Below are 16,942 nucleotides of genomic sequence, written 5' to 3'. Positions count from 1 at the left end.
GTTGAGATGAAGCAGAATTTTGTCAGCTGTCTAGCTCTTTATTTTTCTTCCTTTTATTTTGGTAAGCCTGCCAGGTGTAACGTACTAACTGTCAGTTTGTGAACATGCCCAGGGCTGCCAAATATCAGAATCACTAACACATTTGTGTCCTAGCTCAGTGATATCTGCAACTGGGGACTGGTACCTAAAGGATAATTCCAGTTTATTACAACTTGGGTCTTATTGTCATAGCTTTGGCCATCATTTTTATTGGTTATAATAATAATAATAATAATAATATTGTACTCAGCAAAGCAAGGAGCAAGAAACACAAGCAAGTTAAGTTTGGCCAACCTGAGAGTTAGTTTCCAACCTGTGTGATTGTCTAACTGCCCCTGTTTTTTGCTGTTGGACTTTTTAGTGAGGTCGCTGTCTTCCCAGATCTCAACAATTAACTTGGTAAGCACAGTGTTATCATAACCAATACAAATGATTTACAAGACCACTTAAGATCTAAGTTGTAACAAACCAGAATTATCAATTTATTCAGTTCAACAAAAAAAGCTTAAAAAGGTCAAAAGCATAACTCATCTCTAAGATTAAAACGTGTCATTCATAATTGTTGTTTGTAGACTTGACTTGTTTAATGGTTGATCGTGAAGTGGTAAGCAGTCACATGTGCATAGTGCCCAGAACATACTGAACTCTCTACTGCTAATGACAGTTAAATCAGACGAGTTGTTTGTTATATCAGCCTCACACATAAACCCACACACCACAAAGGGAAAAGGCCAACAGATGCATCCTCGGCAAATGCATTATTTTGTGAGATTGTGCTGTTGGTCCTCTAGTGTGGGTGGGTGACCAAATCATGTAGCTATGCTACTGTGCCAGTGACAGTCAAGTGTGTGTGTGTGTGTGTGTTTGTGTACATATACACAGGATGTAACTATATGTGTGTGAATGTTGAGGACTGAAATGAAGGTGGGCTGTTATCTCCCACTGCCTTCCTCCCTCCATCCATCCCACCTCTCAGTGGCAGGTCCATGTAAGTTGGTTACAGCCACATAATTTTTGGAAGGGTCGGATGGCAGCATTTTGTTCCCTTACACTCCCCTCCCTCCCTCCCTCCACCACCCCTGGCCATTCCCAGCACTTCACAACTGGATGAGCAAAGCGGCTGCGGCTACCTACCTTACTCTGTGATTGACTGCAGTGCTGCTGAGCGAGCGTCACTGTATCTGTGCCGTGTTTATTGCTTCTTTCACCTTCACCGTAATTGAGTCCCTTCCCTATGCGAAATATGCACCGTCAGACGGGCGGATGTGTGTGTGGAAGAAATCTGTCAGGGGTGTGTGTATGTGTGGAAGCTGGGAGTTGACTGACAGGCTACATAACTCAATTCAGCAATTCTGAGGGAACCTGATGGCTGTTTTCTTGTGTGTGTGTGTGTGTCTGTGTCTGTGTGTGTGTGAGTGTACGCACACCTGGCTATCTGACAGACTGTGTCAACTGTATGTGGAAGTACAGAGTATGTGGGCTTCTATATAACCCTTTTTTTTTTACAAATGAGAACCTGGCATATCTCTAAAAGGAAGGTGTGTTTAGGTGTGTGTACTGAATTTGAAAAAAGTACCCAAACTATTTAAAAATATATTTGTGCATAAGCACATGCTGACTTATTCACAATTTAGGTCCAGGGTCAGGCTGAGCCAGTTAGGAGTGTGTTTGGCATGACAAAAACGCCAGGACAATGATGCATGTGTATGGGCCTGCATGTGTGAGCAGAATACTACTCAGCCTCTTTAAAACAGTACACACAACTGTAAAATGACCAAAATGCCAAGATCAGGCCAAGCAGAAGAGGTGAATCATGATATATAATGGATAAGTGAGATAAAGTGCCACAGAGGTTAAGGAAGAGAGATGGACAAAGTAGTAGTGAGTGAGTGATGGCCTGATCATAAGAAGAAGTAGATGGGGGAAGCTAAACTCTGCTTTGCAGCAAATAATAGGAACACAAAGTTATGCACAGGCTTCAGGAGAAATAAAAGGAGTGAGGTGGGGTGCTGGAAGGGGGGTAGAAGATATAGGGTTAATTAAAAACAGTCATGGGAGCAAGAGAAGGTGGGTGGGAGATGAATGGAGATGGTTGGGGGGACTTCACCGTCTCTGAAGTGCACGTATGATGAAAATAAGCCTCCACCTCCAGAATATTGCAGTGCAGCATTTAAGTAAAATGCACAGTTCAGCAAGCCCAGAGCAAGAGAGATGGGGAGAGAAGGTAAATCTGGAGGTATGTTACAAAGGGAAAAAAAGGCAATTGACTATAAAAAGAAAAAGGAAGTTAAAACAGAAAGTTAAAAGAAAAGGAAGGAAGTGGAAGAGGAACGTATTCTGAGAAACAAGAACAGCAGCAGAAGAAGAGGCAGGGAGAAAACAAAAATAATATTGGAAATGAATCAATGCGGTGTGTGTAAATGGAAGGAGAGAGTGAGGAAAATAAAGAGTCAGACAGAGGGAAAAAAACATTTTGTCTATGCAAATGAGAAGGGGAAAGCAGAAGCCTAAGCGTTCAAGCTGGCCACCTGGGCCCTGTCAATCCTCCCTCTCTACTTTTCTCTCTCTCACTGTCTACATCTCCACACCTGGCCCTGGCACCCCTATAGCCTGCGGCTACAATATAAGAGGTAGATAGGAAGAGGGGTGCAAGCAGCAGGGAGGCAGGAGAGACTGCTGTCCAAAAGACCCATCAGCAAGCGATCCTGGCAACGAAAAGTCCCCCTCCCCTTCGCCAGAATCTGTCTTTCCAACTATCACTGAGTCTCCCTCTCATTGCAAACTCTCAGTAACAGTTGGAGCAGATTCATGCGGACACATGCACCTGGAGCACATAAGTAGAGGGTGTGCATGGGCATGAACATTGGCATTTAAGTACCAACAAGGTTAGACGTACAAAGACAGGCACAAGGGGAGGGGTACAGGGATAAAAAAGCTTTTGAGTGGTCATGGTGAGCACAAACAAATAGACACTAAGTCATTGCTGAGGCCCTTGAACTGGCTTCACACTGCGGGAGAACTGGGATTGAGGAATCAGAGAGGAGGGAGGGGTTGAGGGAGAGAAAGACAGATGGGGGACAAGGCATAAAAAAGGCAGGGAGAGGAGAACCAGTACAGTGATCAAGAGTGAAAACAGGTTTTGATTGAGAACAAAAGGCAGGAAAAGGGTGCTACATGGATGAAAAAAAATCTGAAAACACTGTGAAAATGTTTGTACTTGAAACACAATCACAAGGTGTGTCCCTCTATTTGTATACACGATCCTGGGGAAGCTCATAAAAAAGGAGGCCAGAGACAGAACATGGCATTTAAAAAGCAGAGCACACCAGGAGACAACACGCTGCAGTAAATACGTTTGGAAAGGTCTCCACAGTCTCCCGAGTGCAGTGTAATATTTGTATTTGTGCATATGCAAATGTATGTATGTATGTATGTATGTACGTATCTACGTGTGTGTGTGTGTGTGTGTGTGTGTGTGTGTGTGTGTGTGTGTGTGTAAGCCAACCTGCCTGTCTGCTTTGCTGCAGATTTGTGCACACTTCCGTAACACGGCCAGCGATTTATACATCAGTCATCATTTAGGACCAACCTGCTTTTTAATTACCTGTGGTTTATGTTTGTTTTTAATTTTCCCCATAAGCTCATAAATCGCTTTCCCCACAGCACAACTCAAATGCATCTCCATGGTAAATAAGCATCAGTTAGAAATTGCATATACAAGTAGTGCTGTCACAAAACTAAATTTGACCCCCTTACCAATGTCGTCATGGTTTTGAGTGAATTGCTATAGAAACTGATAAAAAATATATGAGTAATATAAATAAATATATGATAATGTTTCAAGGTTTTTGATTTTGAACCGAAAAGCCATAGTTTGTTTGTTATTTTGAAGCAGGACGTATTTTGCTGATGTCTAAGCACCAAAGTAGCATGGTTGACAGAATTAACTGAAGTCATCTGTACCATAACTTACTGATTGAAATTTGTGGTAAATTTATCAGTGTCAATAATTAAAAATCATTTTTTACAATGTATTGCATTCATAAGTATGACTTTTATTCAAATTTATGATAAAATAATGATGAGAAAGTCACCTTAATTAAGTATAATCAGTGAGGAAGAAGTGAGCTGTTTTCTAATGGATTTACATTTTTTTCCATGTTGAAATTGGTCTTTCTATCCAAATTGAATTTTTAAAAAAAGGAGCTGTAAGCAACATTCACTGCCGCTAAATGTCACAAGAGCACCAGCATCTCAGACCAAAACTAAGGTGCACCAGACTCCATTGAAAAAAACAGTAATTTCACCTCGCATATCATCATAAAACACACTTCATTCATACTGGACAGGAACAAAATAAAACTCACCAAAACTGTCTTTGTTAGTCTTTCCACTATTCCAACAATCACCAACTCTGGTTTTGTCGAAATAAACCCTTAATTTACCAAAATATTCTGGCTTTACGCCTCAGCCGACAGCCGCAACAATGGCTGCTGTAGACAAATGCGACCTTCAAAGTAAGTCCACTAAAAGTGCTTGTTTTTGCCACTGGCAGGCTCAGATTGTTATAAGTGTCTGACAACATTATGGAAAGGTTCACAGACTTTTTTGTTAAACAGTAATGACAGACGTTTTATCGCTCTCGCCCGCCACCAGACTCCATTGAAAAAAAATGATTTTACCTTGCAGACCATCATTAAACACACTTCATTCAAACTCTAAAGAAACTAAATAAAACTCACCAAAACCATCTTTGTTGGAACAGTGGAAAGACTAACAATCACCAACTTTGGTTTGGTCGAAATAAATCCTTAATTCCCCGCGTCAGATGAGGAAAAAACTGCTCTCCTAACAGATGAACAGTTTCACACGAAAAACTCACTTGCACTAACATGCACGCGTAGCCGGTGCGGCTGTATAAACAAAGCACAGAGAAGCTGCGATAACAACACAGACAGACAGAGGGGGTGTGATGTCAACCTCTGCTCAGGACACCATTACTCCACTATATCTTTATATAGCAAAAAGTTGTCAGTGTTCAATGTTCAGAATCTCATTTACAGAAGCTTTAAAAATCCTTTATCTAAGTTGAAGAAACTTGCACAGTGTCCAGAATAAAATTTATCCAAGAAAGTTGTCCAAAATGTAAAATTATGCTTTGTTCTGCGTTTGGCAACGTTATCAAACCAAGTGACACATTAACTAGATATGGGAAACATCTCCTCCGTTATCTCAGTTGATCCGATCCTGACGTTGAGAAATTAACTTTGTCTTCTGCTCATTTTTGCAGACTCATACCTACTTCCCTTAGATTGTTGAGCCTTCATCTTTGTTGGCAACCTCAATTTCCTGCCTTACAAAGTATACATCAAAGAGTTTTTGCTACATAGTGACTTGACATAACCACAGATTCATGCAAGTTTACACTGTTATGCAAGACTCACAGTGATGCCTAGCACTAGTAATCATTGTCAATTGTTGTCATATTGTGTTTCTAACACTGAATAAAGTTATATTTTATTCATTCAACATGTAATGCATATTTATTTTATATTGTACATTTTAATGAGGGGATAAGCACATTTTTAAATAGTAAAATCATGTATCATTGGTCATTTTGGATCAGATATACAGCAAACTGGATCAATGATATCAGTGAGGTGAGGCGTCTGTGCAGAGCCAAAAGGATACTAAGACAATGCCCTCACCAGCCACAGTCTGTTCACCCTGCTGCCTTCTGGCAAGCGATACAGAAGTATCCATTGCCATACCACCAGACTACAGAGCAGCTTCTTTCCTCAGGCTGTGAGCCTCAATTCATCCTCTGCATTTCACCATAAATAATAGTTTTCTGTTTTGTTTTGTTTTTTTGTTTAGCATGAAGGGACTACAGGTCGCATTTTGTTGCAACCTTGTGTTGTATAATGATAAATAAATTAACCTTGAACCTTGAACTTGAAGCTTGGTGAAAACAGCAGAAGGAGTTACTCTGATAAAGGGGAGGACAGATGGCAGCCATCTTGGCCCTTGGGAAGAGAAAAAAAATAATCAAGAATGAAAGCACATTTCCCCACAGCTTTCTTTTATTAGTTTCTCTTGCAATAAAGTGTGTTACTCTATATGCAGTCAAGAGGCTACAGTGTCATGCTGTGTGTACTGTGTGGCTCTCCAGACTGCAGGATCTATATTGCAGACATGAAAACCACTTGCTGTCCATGGCTACAGAGTCCACAAAAGCTAAAAATGACTTTGGTACCGACCACAGAACCCCACTGGCCTCTGCAAGCTGCTTTACAGCTCAGTTAACCAGTATGGCCCAGCGGGTGGCAGTTGCTATGAACTACCATTTCTCCGCAACTGCGCCCAATGCCCAAGGCCTGTGTCAAACTCATTCAGTATCACAGACTGTATGGCTGTTCCACTCCTCTACTGCAATGGCCAGAGAGTGGAGACACGGTCCTTCTGCAGTCCATGATAACATTATTCACCCAACAGATGGACACAGAGATAGGAACACGTCTGTGGACATGAGTCAAAGCACCGCTTCAATCTGCTGGTATGCTTTATGGGAGGTGAGGGGAGAGGGGGTGTACCTGTTAATGGCCATAAGGTGAATCAGCAGTCGTGCACTTAAATGCCCCTTCAGCTGCTCAGGAGAAAGTGAATCCTGGGGGAGAATCAGCCAGAGCTTTCCTCAAGGTCGTTGGTGCTTGGCCACTTTTTAAGTGGCCTTGCCAACTGTAACAATCTCTGCAGAAACAATCACAGCACCAATCCAATTTGGCTCGGCTTCTTTTCTTCTCTTTAGTTCAGTGCAGACGGCTGCATAGCCTCAGTTTTGTTTTGCCCTGCTGAGAGCAGAGCATGAATTGATGACCTTATGAATCTCAAACGAGCCCAGCAAATCATTGCGGTAAATCTCACCCCAGCACATTAAGCATGACCGCAGGCTTATTCCCCTCAATTTTTTTATTTTCTTTCTTCTTTCTTTGTCCATCTCTCTCTCACTCTTTCCTTCCCACAAGCGCTTGGGGGTCTTTGTGAGCGGCCAACTTTTCGAGGATTGTTTTCATGTGCTGCTAATTAATCGCCTATAATTAATGGCTGTTTACGGTTTGCTAATGAAGTGGATCAAAGCTTACTACTCCTGACGTTGAAGCTCTTGTCTTAGGCCCGAACAAGAGATAAAGAGAAGAATAGACAGAGAGAGTTTCGCAGAAGTATCGTAAAAGCTGCAATACATTTTATTTTTCAGTAGCTGTGTCAACAATCACTTGGCATCTGTCCAGAATGGAGCCAGGCAATCTGAGTTTGATCTATCGGCAGCTGCTGTTATCACTTGTCTTTCATTGAGTGATAGCATTTGGTTTTTAAAGTGCATACAGTAAATATGTGGTTTTCTGTAACATTTGCAAAGATAATCTGTGATATTATTTTCCTTTCCCAACATCCTATTTTTTATCCCAACTTCAAATGTTCTTTCAAAATGCTTTAAACATCCATTAATATGATCTAATAAGGCCTGATCCTTCTGAGATTTCCGAAACCAACTGACACTACCACTTTATCTATGCCAGACATGGTCATAGCTCAAATGAATTTGCCACTCGTGAGAGAGACATGTTCATCTGAGACCTCTTCAGCATTGTTGTGTTCGCCTTCTGAAAATCTCCATCTGATTTCCCAGTAGATAGTGCAGTGCTTTGACTGGCAATTTTCAGCATCTGACAATCTCATCAAAGCAAACCTATTAATGGCGATGATACGAAGAAGGATTCTAAATGGCAGACAGATGAATAGCCCTGTGCGTGTGTGGGTGTTTAATTCTCAGAGCCAAAGAACCATGTAGTTTCTCTGAAAGTGGGAGGACTGGCTATGAGCTGCTGGGAAACTATTTCAATACTGTTTGCTTGTGTTTGTGTGTTTGTGTGTGTGTGTGTCTGCATACTGTGACCTCATCGATCATGACACCTTGTCTCTCTGGTGTGGTCACCTACACAGTGCTTGCCCTCTCTCCGTCTTTATCTCTGTGTATCACCATCCATCTCTCTGTCTTCCCTCCTCCTCCTCCTCCTCCTCCTCCTCCTCCTCACCCCCATCCTCTTCTCACACCAGCACCCTGCACTTTTCTGCTTTGGTCCCACCTTCTTAATCTCACCCTTCCCTCCTTCCTGACTTTTGTTAGTCTTCTAAATCTGTCATTCAGCGCAGCAGGGGTTGCTCTCTCTCCCTTGTCTTTTTTTTTTATTTTTTATTACACACCTTCCATTTTAGAGCTGAAATCCTGCAATCATTCACTTGTTTGTTGGACTCCTCTCTGCCTGACTTTCTCCTCTGCTCCGCTTCTCCTTGCTTCACTGGTCTGTGACGCCTGCCCCTGGCACTTTCCTCCCCCCACTTCTTCCTTCACTGTTTTATACACTGTGCAGCCAGCCATCGCTCCCTCTCTCTTTCACTCTCCCTCTCTGACCCCATCAGTCCCCTGGTGCCCCGGCTAAGCCTGGTCACTCTTCATCAGCTAGCCTCCACTGGACACACAGACCTCCCAAGGGTACAGGGAAATGGGGTCTTGTTGGCAACATCCGTGCCCAGCCTTGACAGTTTCACCTGGGTTTAAGTCCTTTACTGATCCTCCTTACCCCTAGACGAGCACCTCATTACCAGCCACCCTCCCCTCTTCATGTCTCTACATTAAGTCTTCCAGATGGAATGTGTATTAGCCTCCACACTGGCTGAGTACACAGTTTCCAGACCCTCAATTTTAGGCACTTGCCCTTTTCAGTTCAATCAGCCTCTTTCGTCCAATCACGGCTAGTAAGGGCTCCGTCGCAGTGCCTGAGTGGTGATAATCAGCTTGGTTACTGGTGTTACTGGAGGCCGCTGTCTAGCCAAGTTAGCGCGGCGCCCTGCGGGAGCTGCGGAGACAGGTGTCACAGCAGCGAGGGAGGGTGTTAAACAAGCCCAGGGCCAAGCAGGAGGTATAAACATTTACTCTTAGTCATGGTAACTGTGTCACCAATAGCGAGGAATGCTCACCCCATGGCGTTAGTGTTTTAATGTTTTTTCAGACTCAGGATCCTCTCTCTCTCCCTCCATCTCTGTTCCCTGACTGCAATTCAACTTTGACTGGCTTAAAACACCAAGTACACCTTGTACCCCAGTAGAAAGAATACATAGCAACTGCCTTTGTGTGTAGTGCCAAGAAGCAGTGCGGAGGGAATCGCTGTTTACTGATTTCACACTCCCATGGCAAAGACAAATATACAGCGAGAGGGGTCAGCGACTGGAGAAAAGCTGCTGGCTCAGGGGACATCAGGTCATAGTATGGAAAGCTGTACCCAAGGAGGGCGTTTCGCTTTTGTACTGAGCCAATCAGATCGGATGGAGTTAAGAACACTGGATTGATTGGCAGGCTTCAGATGCCAGCAAATGGAGGAGACGTCCTTGGCATCCTACTCAGCATTAAAAAACTTGAGCGGCAAAGTTGGTGAAACGCCAGTTGTTCTCAGAGAGCGACACGTAAGGACGACATAGATCACCATTATGATAATCACGCACGGCACTGTCTGGGGAATAGTAATGGGAAGGAGATGAGGTGGCAGCCATAAAGAGTGTTTCTACATTAGCGCTGGCCTGATTAGATTGACAGAAAGTTTCACTAATGGACAATTAAACAAATGGTCAAATGAGATATAAGGCTTCAATTAGCAATTGGTGTCTTTGTGTGCCCCTTTCAATCATTGTGCCTCATGTATTCTGTTTTTACATGAACCTATCCATGAGGACAAAACACAGATTGAAACATGGTGCTGTAAACAGGATGTGAAAAGGGATATGAGATGGCCAAGTCATTTGATGTGTCCTTGCAGTGGAAACAAAATGACTTGTCATGTCTTATTTGCCTTTATTTCTATTCAAGTTGATGTAAAAAACTAAAATCCTCTCTGGACCTGCTCTATAATGCTGGAGGGGGTTATTGAGACGCAATCATTGTGTGAAACAACAGCAGCTCAAAACAAGGAGTTATGGATCGCATTGAAGACTGGGGGGCAGATTAGGAGATAATTACTGTAAAATACATCACCTGCACTAAACGGTGAGCCTAGGAACTTCTTCTGCTTCTGAGTAATGGACCCATAAAAGCCCAGGGGAGAATAAAACCAGCCCACACTAAGCTCTGTAACTCTTTCAGTCATGACTTGCCCAAAAAGCGACACAGTCCAATTTGTTTATGGAGCTTATGCCGAGGCAGTTGCTCAGCTGAGATAGTGGGCCACCCTGTCAGGATCCTTTAAGACTGCATCAGTTGATCAAACAGGGCCGTGCACGACAGCAGTAGACAGCGTATTTAAAAAAAAAAAAAAAAAAAAAAGGCTCATTTCAGCTTCTCTTGTGCTGTCGGGCATGCCAGCACTGTCTGCCAAGTTCAGGTTGTCCAATTATTTAGACCTACAAAAGACATGGAATCACAGAAAAAAATAGAATGCAACACTGAAATCTGATTGTGTGCTGGGCTCAAATTTACACCGTGAACCAGCAGATGGCAGGGCAGAGAGCAAGGAAGCGAGGTCTCGCTCTTTTTAATTAAATTGTCGACAAGTTTATTTTATTTTGGGGGTGAATTATCCTCCAAGGTTTGGATCAAAGGATAAACCTTGGCTTACGGTGAAGACTTTTTCATCACATTAGAGAACAAAGAAAGACGGTGAAAAAGCAAGCCCAGCGCAATGTGGAAGAAAGTAAAAAGGCAATCTTTACTCTGGCATGATGCAAACTGCGTCTGACAAGCATCAAAAACTGCAATTGGGCTCAGACAAACTCTTGCATTAGCAGTCACATTCCTATGTTCAAAAGAAACTCGAATGTACTACATAAGCTATCTAGAGGCAAGGTGTATGTGTATGTATACATGTGTTTCAGCACCTATGCGCGTGCTCATGTGCGTCCATATTTTTAGTTTTTGTGTGTACAGCATTTCCCTTGATGTTTGTGTTTACACGCCAGGCCTCCCTTCTGTGACTCACAAAGACATTGATTTATGCATGGCCTCTGTGTGTGTGTCTGTGTGTGTGTGTGTGTGTGTGCTTGCACACATATACCAGCTATAATTGGTATTCAAATCTCCTCCCACAAGTACGTCCAACTGCTGCCATTTTTCAACCGCCTGAGCCCCAGCCAAGGTCCAAACAGCATGATGAGGAACAAGCTCAAACGGATGGCTCTCATTGCACACATTCAAATAAACAAATGGAGGTGATTTAATGCACACAGCGATAAGGCAGGTGGTAATGGAGGCATAGGAGAGAAATGGGGAGGAGATGGAAGAATTATAAGTGATGGAGGGTGCATGGTAGCGTTTAAAGGTGGGCAAGCAGCAGAGGTGGAGTTAACAGCATTTGTTACTGTACGTGGGGTGTAAGTTTGGCCCACAGCTGCTATGGATCAGCCACCCCCACAAAGCCATGCACTCAGCGCATGAACACAGCGCTGACTCTGTGTGTGTGTGTGTGTGTGTCCCTCAGGCCTGCCCGTCAGACACACTGTGAAGTCTTTCTGCCTTTCTTCTCCCACTCTTTTTCTCTCCCTCGCTCTTTTCTGCCTCTCTCTCCATCCCTCTGTCTCTCCTCCGTTCTTCAAAGGAGGGCCAAGTCTCCCTGCCTCGCCATCTTCACGGCACCCTCTCAATCTATCTGTCCACTCATCCGTCTTTCCATCCAATCAATCTGTCCATTTCTATCCTGGCATAATAGTAAACGTCAAACCCCATTCCCTCCCACCTTTTCTCTTCTTTTCCCCCCTTCTTCTAGATTAGTTTTGCCATTTTCCTCTGTGGAGGAAAAAGGACCAAGACATGCTGAAATACAGTTTAATGCATGCACAGTAGATGTGCATTTGTGCAGGGTGTTCACAAACAGACCATCTTTACACTTCCTTCTCCCCCTCCTTGCTCCATCCACCCCCTGCCTGTAACACCCCTCTACCCCCGGCCCCCTGTCTCTCCCGGGCCATCAGTGGCTAGATTAATGACAGTGATCAACGAGCAGCCCCCAGCAGAGGTTGCCTGCAGCTCGGGCAAAACCCGGCACTGTAAGCAGCACACATGCACATGCACACAGGCCAAAAGCAGATTTACATGCAACACACAAACACATTCATAAATGGGTGCCCAGACACACACACACACACACACACACACACACACAGACCTCTTACACAGTACTCCAGTTAGACTGACACACAAACGCCTACATGCTTGTGCATATAAATCAACCCTCCACTGTTACAGGGGCAGACATACAAATAGACACACACTCAAGGGAAGAAATCAATACACAGGCCATGGTGAGGATGGTATCAGCGCAGCCGCAAGAATGGCTATGGAGCAATGTAGCACTCCCTATATAAAGGAGACATCATCACAACAACAGCACAGCACAGGTCTGACTGTGACAATATCCGAACTGGAACTTAACCCTTTCACTGCCTCAGGACAAACGTAAACAAAGCCCTATAGAGCACAACAGCCACAGGACACAATTCAGTGAAGGAAGATTTGTGTGCGTATCCTGGTTATCATTCCTGCTCAGTCAGAATCACTGAGGCTTTGGGTGGAATTTAATAAGGTTGGTTTTGAGTCTGTATTTTACCCCAACCAAGCAGATGGCACAGAATACCATGAGGCTGAAGTTACTCAGAGTCATGATTGAGCCTAATCCAAATCCCTATTTTTGCAGTAGATGCACTTGTTATAGGGTGGTGACCATGAAATATATTGTGCCTTTAAGGGAGCTATGCAGGACTATCCCAGACTGAGCTGTTCCAGTGGGGAGAATAATAGCATCAAAGGCACTACAGGTGCCATTACAAGGCTTTGTAATAGATTGTTAGGTGTTATTGTATCTGATAAGGTGAGGTCTCAAAGGTCCTTTCAGTCCCTTCACACTATTGCAGAATATAAAAGCAGTGACAAACCCCACTGTCTGGTGTGTGACACACGTCTGGTCCACTGCGGGCATTTGTTATGAGCTCTCAAGTGGCGGTCAGAATATTCAATACATGCTTGCCTGTACGCACAGGCTGCATATGTCTCCCGGAACTCCCGTCCCGTCTCACACAGCAGGTATGATACAATAAATCCCAATCACGGTCGGTCCGGATAAAATAATCTAAATGCTGTGACGCACGAGGGTCAACAGAGCACGGCATTATTACATAAAATATTTCTGCGTGGGCAAAAAGTGACAGCGAGCCTGCTCCTTTCACTTTTTGTTTTCATCTTGAGGTGTTTTCGGGTCTTTCCAGTTTACCAGTTTCGAGAAGTGGACAACACAATGACTCATACCCAAATAGCAATACGGATGTAGCCCACACTTGCGCAAACGGCTTTGATTCTAATTACCCAGCGGTGAATAGTAACAGTGGTCCGCAGCATGATTGTTAACTGGAATATGTACACGTGTTTTTGTCCCACGGTGAGCTCCTCCTTTCCTTTTCTTTGCCTGACAAGTCAGAATAGACCCGGCGCATTTTAAGCGTTATTCAGCTTCTTCTTAGAGGACTTAGACAAACTTGCAGGGAAAAGCCTCACCACATCGCGACGGCTTAACACTCTTCTCATTCACATCACACTCATTCACTCTCTCGGTCGAGCCTTACCAGTGCGCACTAAGCAGGCGACTGTGATGATGGTTAGAGGGACGCAGTAGTTCCACACGGTCGCGAAAGCCATCGCTGTCGCTGATATTCCCCCCTGATCTTTTCTTCAGTATTCCTCTTCCTTGGAGAAATCAGAGTGACATGAACCCGCAGGTACACTCTCCGACAGTGCCTTCAGCGTCTGTGTCTGTGTGTGTGTGTGTGTGTGTGAATGTGCGCGCGTGCGACTTGTGCGTGAACGAGTGTGTATTTTATCAAGCGCTCAGTGCGTAACAGCAGATCTTCACATAGTAATGCTCCCTCTCATACACACCCACTTTCTCTCCCTCTGAATACCTGAATATGATGGCTTAGCCGGTTTTTCTTGGTTACTTTACATTGTAAATATATTTAAAAGCTTGCCAATAGGGCGGGCCTGTGTGTGTTTCTGACCAATTGCATAGAGCAGGAGCAGGTGGAGGGGTGTGCGGATGAGAAAGAGGGGTTGGGCTTTAAAAAGAAATAGGCTATACAGGAGGAGAGCAGCTGAGGGAAGAAGGGCTGCACCGTCCAATTAATTGAAATCAATTCGCTCTAAATGTGATTGATAACCAACATTAATTTTCCGACGCAAATAACCAATTTGTTTCAAATTCAGTTCCACGGACCGACAAGGATGTGTGGCACAATGATTAAGATGACGAAAAATGAAACAGATGTTTATTGTTTGAGGAGACAATAATGTTGCAGTCTTTTATTTTATTCTGAAGTCACTTGGAAAATATTATGCAGACTATTGTATTACATGTATTATGTGTGCTGAATCATCTGCATGCCAGTAATCAGGCGGACTCACCTTTCCCACATTTTAAGGCTAACATGGTGGCAAACAGAATTACTTATTATTATAAGATGATTTTTCTTGATTGTTTGGCTATTTGGTGATCAAAACTGGAGGAAAGGTTATATATTGACTCACTGCCAAGTCAGAACAACCTATGTGTAGCAGTCTTTAGGTGTTTTGAGATTAGGGGACATTCTGTTGCAGAAGCAGCTTTGTCTCCAAAATGTGCATAGGACTCATCAAGGGGAGCAGGGAACAGACCTGGGTGTATTTGGTTAAATCACCGTTCACAATGGCGGTAATGTTCCGGAAAGAAAACTTGTGCTCCGGACTAGCCAGTGTTTCTGCTCATCTGTAGTCAGGGCCTATTAGGTCCCGCTAAAGGGGCTCTTTAACTTTACCCTCATGCTGTGACCACTGTTTGCCCATAATTGTGTTTTCCAGTCAGAGAGCGCTGCTCCATTATGAAAATTGTTTCTCTTTCCACATCTCTTTTTTCCCCCACTTAATCTAGTGTTATACCATGGGCTTGTAGCCTCCAAGGCTTGAAGGCATCTTTTTGAAACTGTATCTTTGGCGCCCCCTTCAGGTAACATTAGGAACAGCACGACATGGGTTTCAAATCTGCTTTGGCCTCTCTCTCATCTGTTACGAATCCCCCACACACTTTGGTCAGTTCAGCTCAAACAGTCAGAAAAGTTCAAACAGGCAGTAAAGCATCAAAGCAGTCTATTAGCATTAATATTAATATTTCTACCCTTGACTTCCATAAAGTTCCTTTGAACTCACGCCACATATATGACCTCGACTTGTGGATTTGTGTGAAATCTTAAAGTCTCAGCTTCAGGCTCTGTCCGCTCAGTGATTTTCTTTCTCGGCACAAGTTTTAACCTTGTTGTTTTGGCGAGGATAATAACTGCCCCACTCCCCAATTCCCATTCTATCCCATTTTTCCCTGTCAGCCTCTCTGCGAGTGTTTGTTCCCCGGTTGGCAGGGAGTCGGTGGCAGCAGCTCCCCTGCACCAGATGGGGCATTGTCAGGAAGTAATGAGGGGAAAACACCTGCTACTCCAGCAAACTCCACTCCTTCATTTTCAGCCATTTGACACAACATATGCAGGATACACATACAAAACCAAGTGACCATGACAAGAACAGCAGTGGGCGATGGCATACAGTTACAAATGCCTGGCACTTTGGTATGTTAGTCAATGAGGTGCCATGTTTGGTATAACTCATCTATACATGTAGGTTAATGTACTGGGGGCTGCCTACCTGATTGTTGACACTAGTGATGGGTTGCCAGACTTTAATGTCACAGATCTGCATCCTTAGGACCTTACCTGCACCAGACTAAACATTTTGGTTGCTCTGTATTCTCTGCACAGCTCCTGTATCGCCCTAAGCTGTTGTCCGGTGGCTTATCCATGAGGCACTATCAAGGTCAAAATGTCACTGTAAACTACACTTCTCTCCCTTCCAACCAGAGCCTTGTACCTCAGGGACAGCTATACTGTGTGAAATTCCTGATACATAATCTTGTCTTTTCTGGCCAACCAGTTGAAATCCCAGGACCAAAGCCCACTGGGGAGCACACAGCTTTTCACTCATGACTGACTCAAAGGCCAAAACAAAATGGTGCTCACTGACATTTCACATGCAGGAGGGCATTTTAAATTTACAACATTGTATTTTTTCCTACGGAGTGTTACATCTTTTTAAAAGTCTTTCTATTTTGGTTACAGTCTTCCTATCTGTTGTCTCTTTATTCCTGGGGTTGACCTAAGACATAAAGTAAGCAGAAGTTTGTAGAGTTGGAAAAGAAATACAAGGAGTCTGTAAAATGCTCAACAAAGGATGGCTGCAGCAGAGGCGAGCTGTACAGAGGGCTTGAATAATCAGTTTAATAACATTATCCTGGCTGTGCTCTGTGGCGCATGCACCCGTTAATGGAGTGTCATTGTTAAACTGCCGCTTCGCCCATTATTAACGACGGCCTACGGTCAACCACACACCGATAATAAAACCACATAAAACCTAACATAACTTCAACAGACAAGCGTAATGAAATTCTCTGCATTATGTGCACGGTTATGGTAATAAGCAATGGTGCTGTGGCACGGCGTTAAGGGTTACAAGGCAACAGAGGAGAAAATTAAAAAGATGAAGTTGTAGTCTATGATGGCTATTTTGGGGGGAATCAGAATAGATTAAATCTAGTTAATATTGAAGTAGAAATAGCAGTGGCTAACCGTGCCTACTCTTATAGTGGATGGCCAAAGTTTCAAGGTTACCCGACTTTACTGTTATTCTCACTGTGTGAGAGTGTGAGTCCAGTTCATGTATGTGTTTGTGAGCTGAACTGATGGATAATGGGTTTTGTGCTTAAAGGCAGATGGGGAAAAATACAAGCATGTACAGGCA

At 43.7% G+C, this 16,942-nt stretch overlaps 1 protein-coding gene across 2 annotated transcripts in view; it reads right to left on the bottom strand.

Moving 5' to 3' along the window:
• The window catches only part of cadm4 (cell adhesion molecule 4), a 145,776-nt gene extending 131,709 nt beyond the window's left edge, over nt 1-14,067 (bottom strand). Inside the window, exon 1 of one of the 2 annotated variants that reach the window (XM_044208736.1) lies at nt 13,696-14,067. In XM_044208736.1, coding sequence (XP_044064671.1) covers nt 13,696-13,768 — 73 coding nt within the window. In that variant the 5' untranslated portion in view covers nt 13,769-14,067. The remainder of the gene's footprint in view (nt 1-13,695) is intronic. The other variant, XM_044208739.1, reaches the window with a different exon arrangement.
• Between the last annotated feature and the right edge of the window lie 2,875 nt (nt 14,068-16,942).

Source organism: Siniperca chuatsi, linkage group LG9 (genome assembly GCF_020085105.1).
Source record: "Siniperca chuatsi isolate FFG_IHB_CAS linkage group LG9, ASM2008510v1, whole genome shotgun sequence".
Classification (NCBI taxonomy): domain Eukaryota; kingdom Metazoa; phylum Chordata; class Actinopteri; order Centrarchiformes; family Sinipercidae; genus Siniperca; species Siniperca chuatsi.
This window is presented reverse-complemented; position numbering and strand designations above follow the sequence as displayed.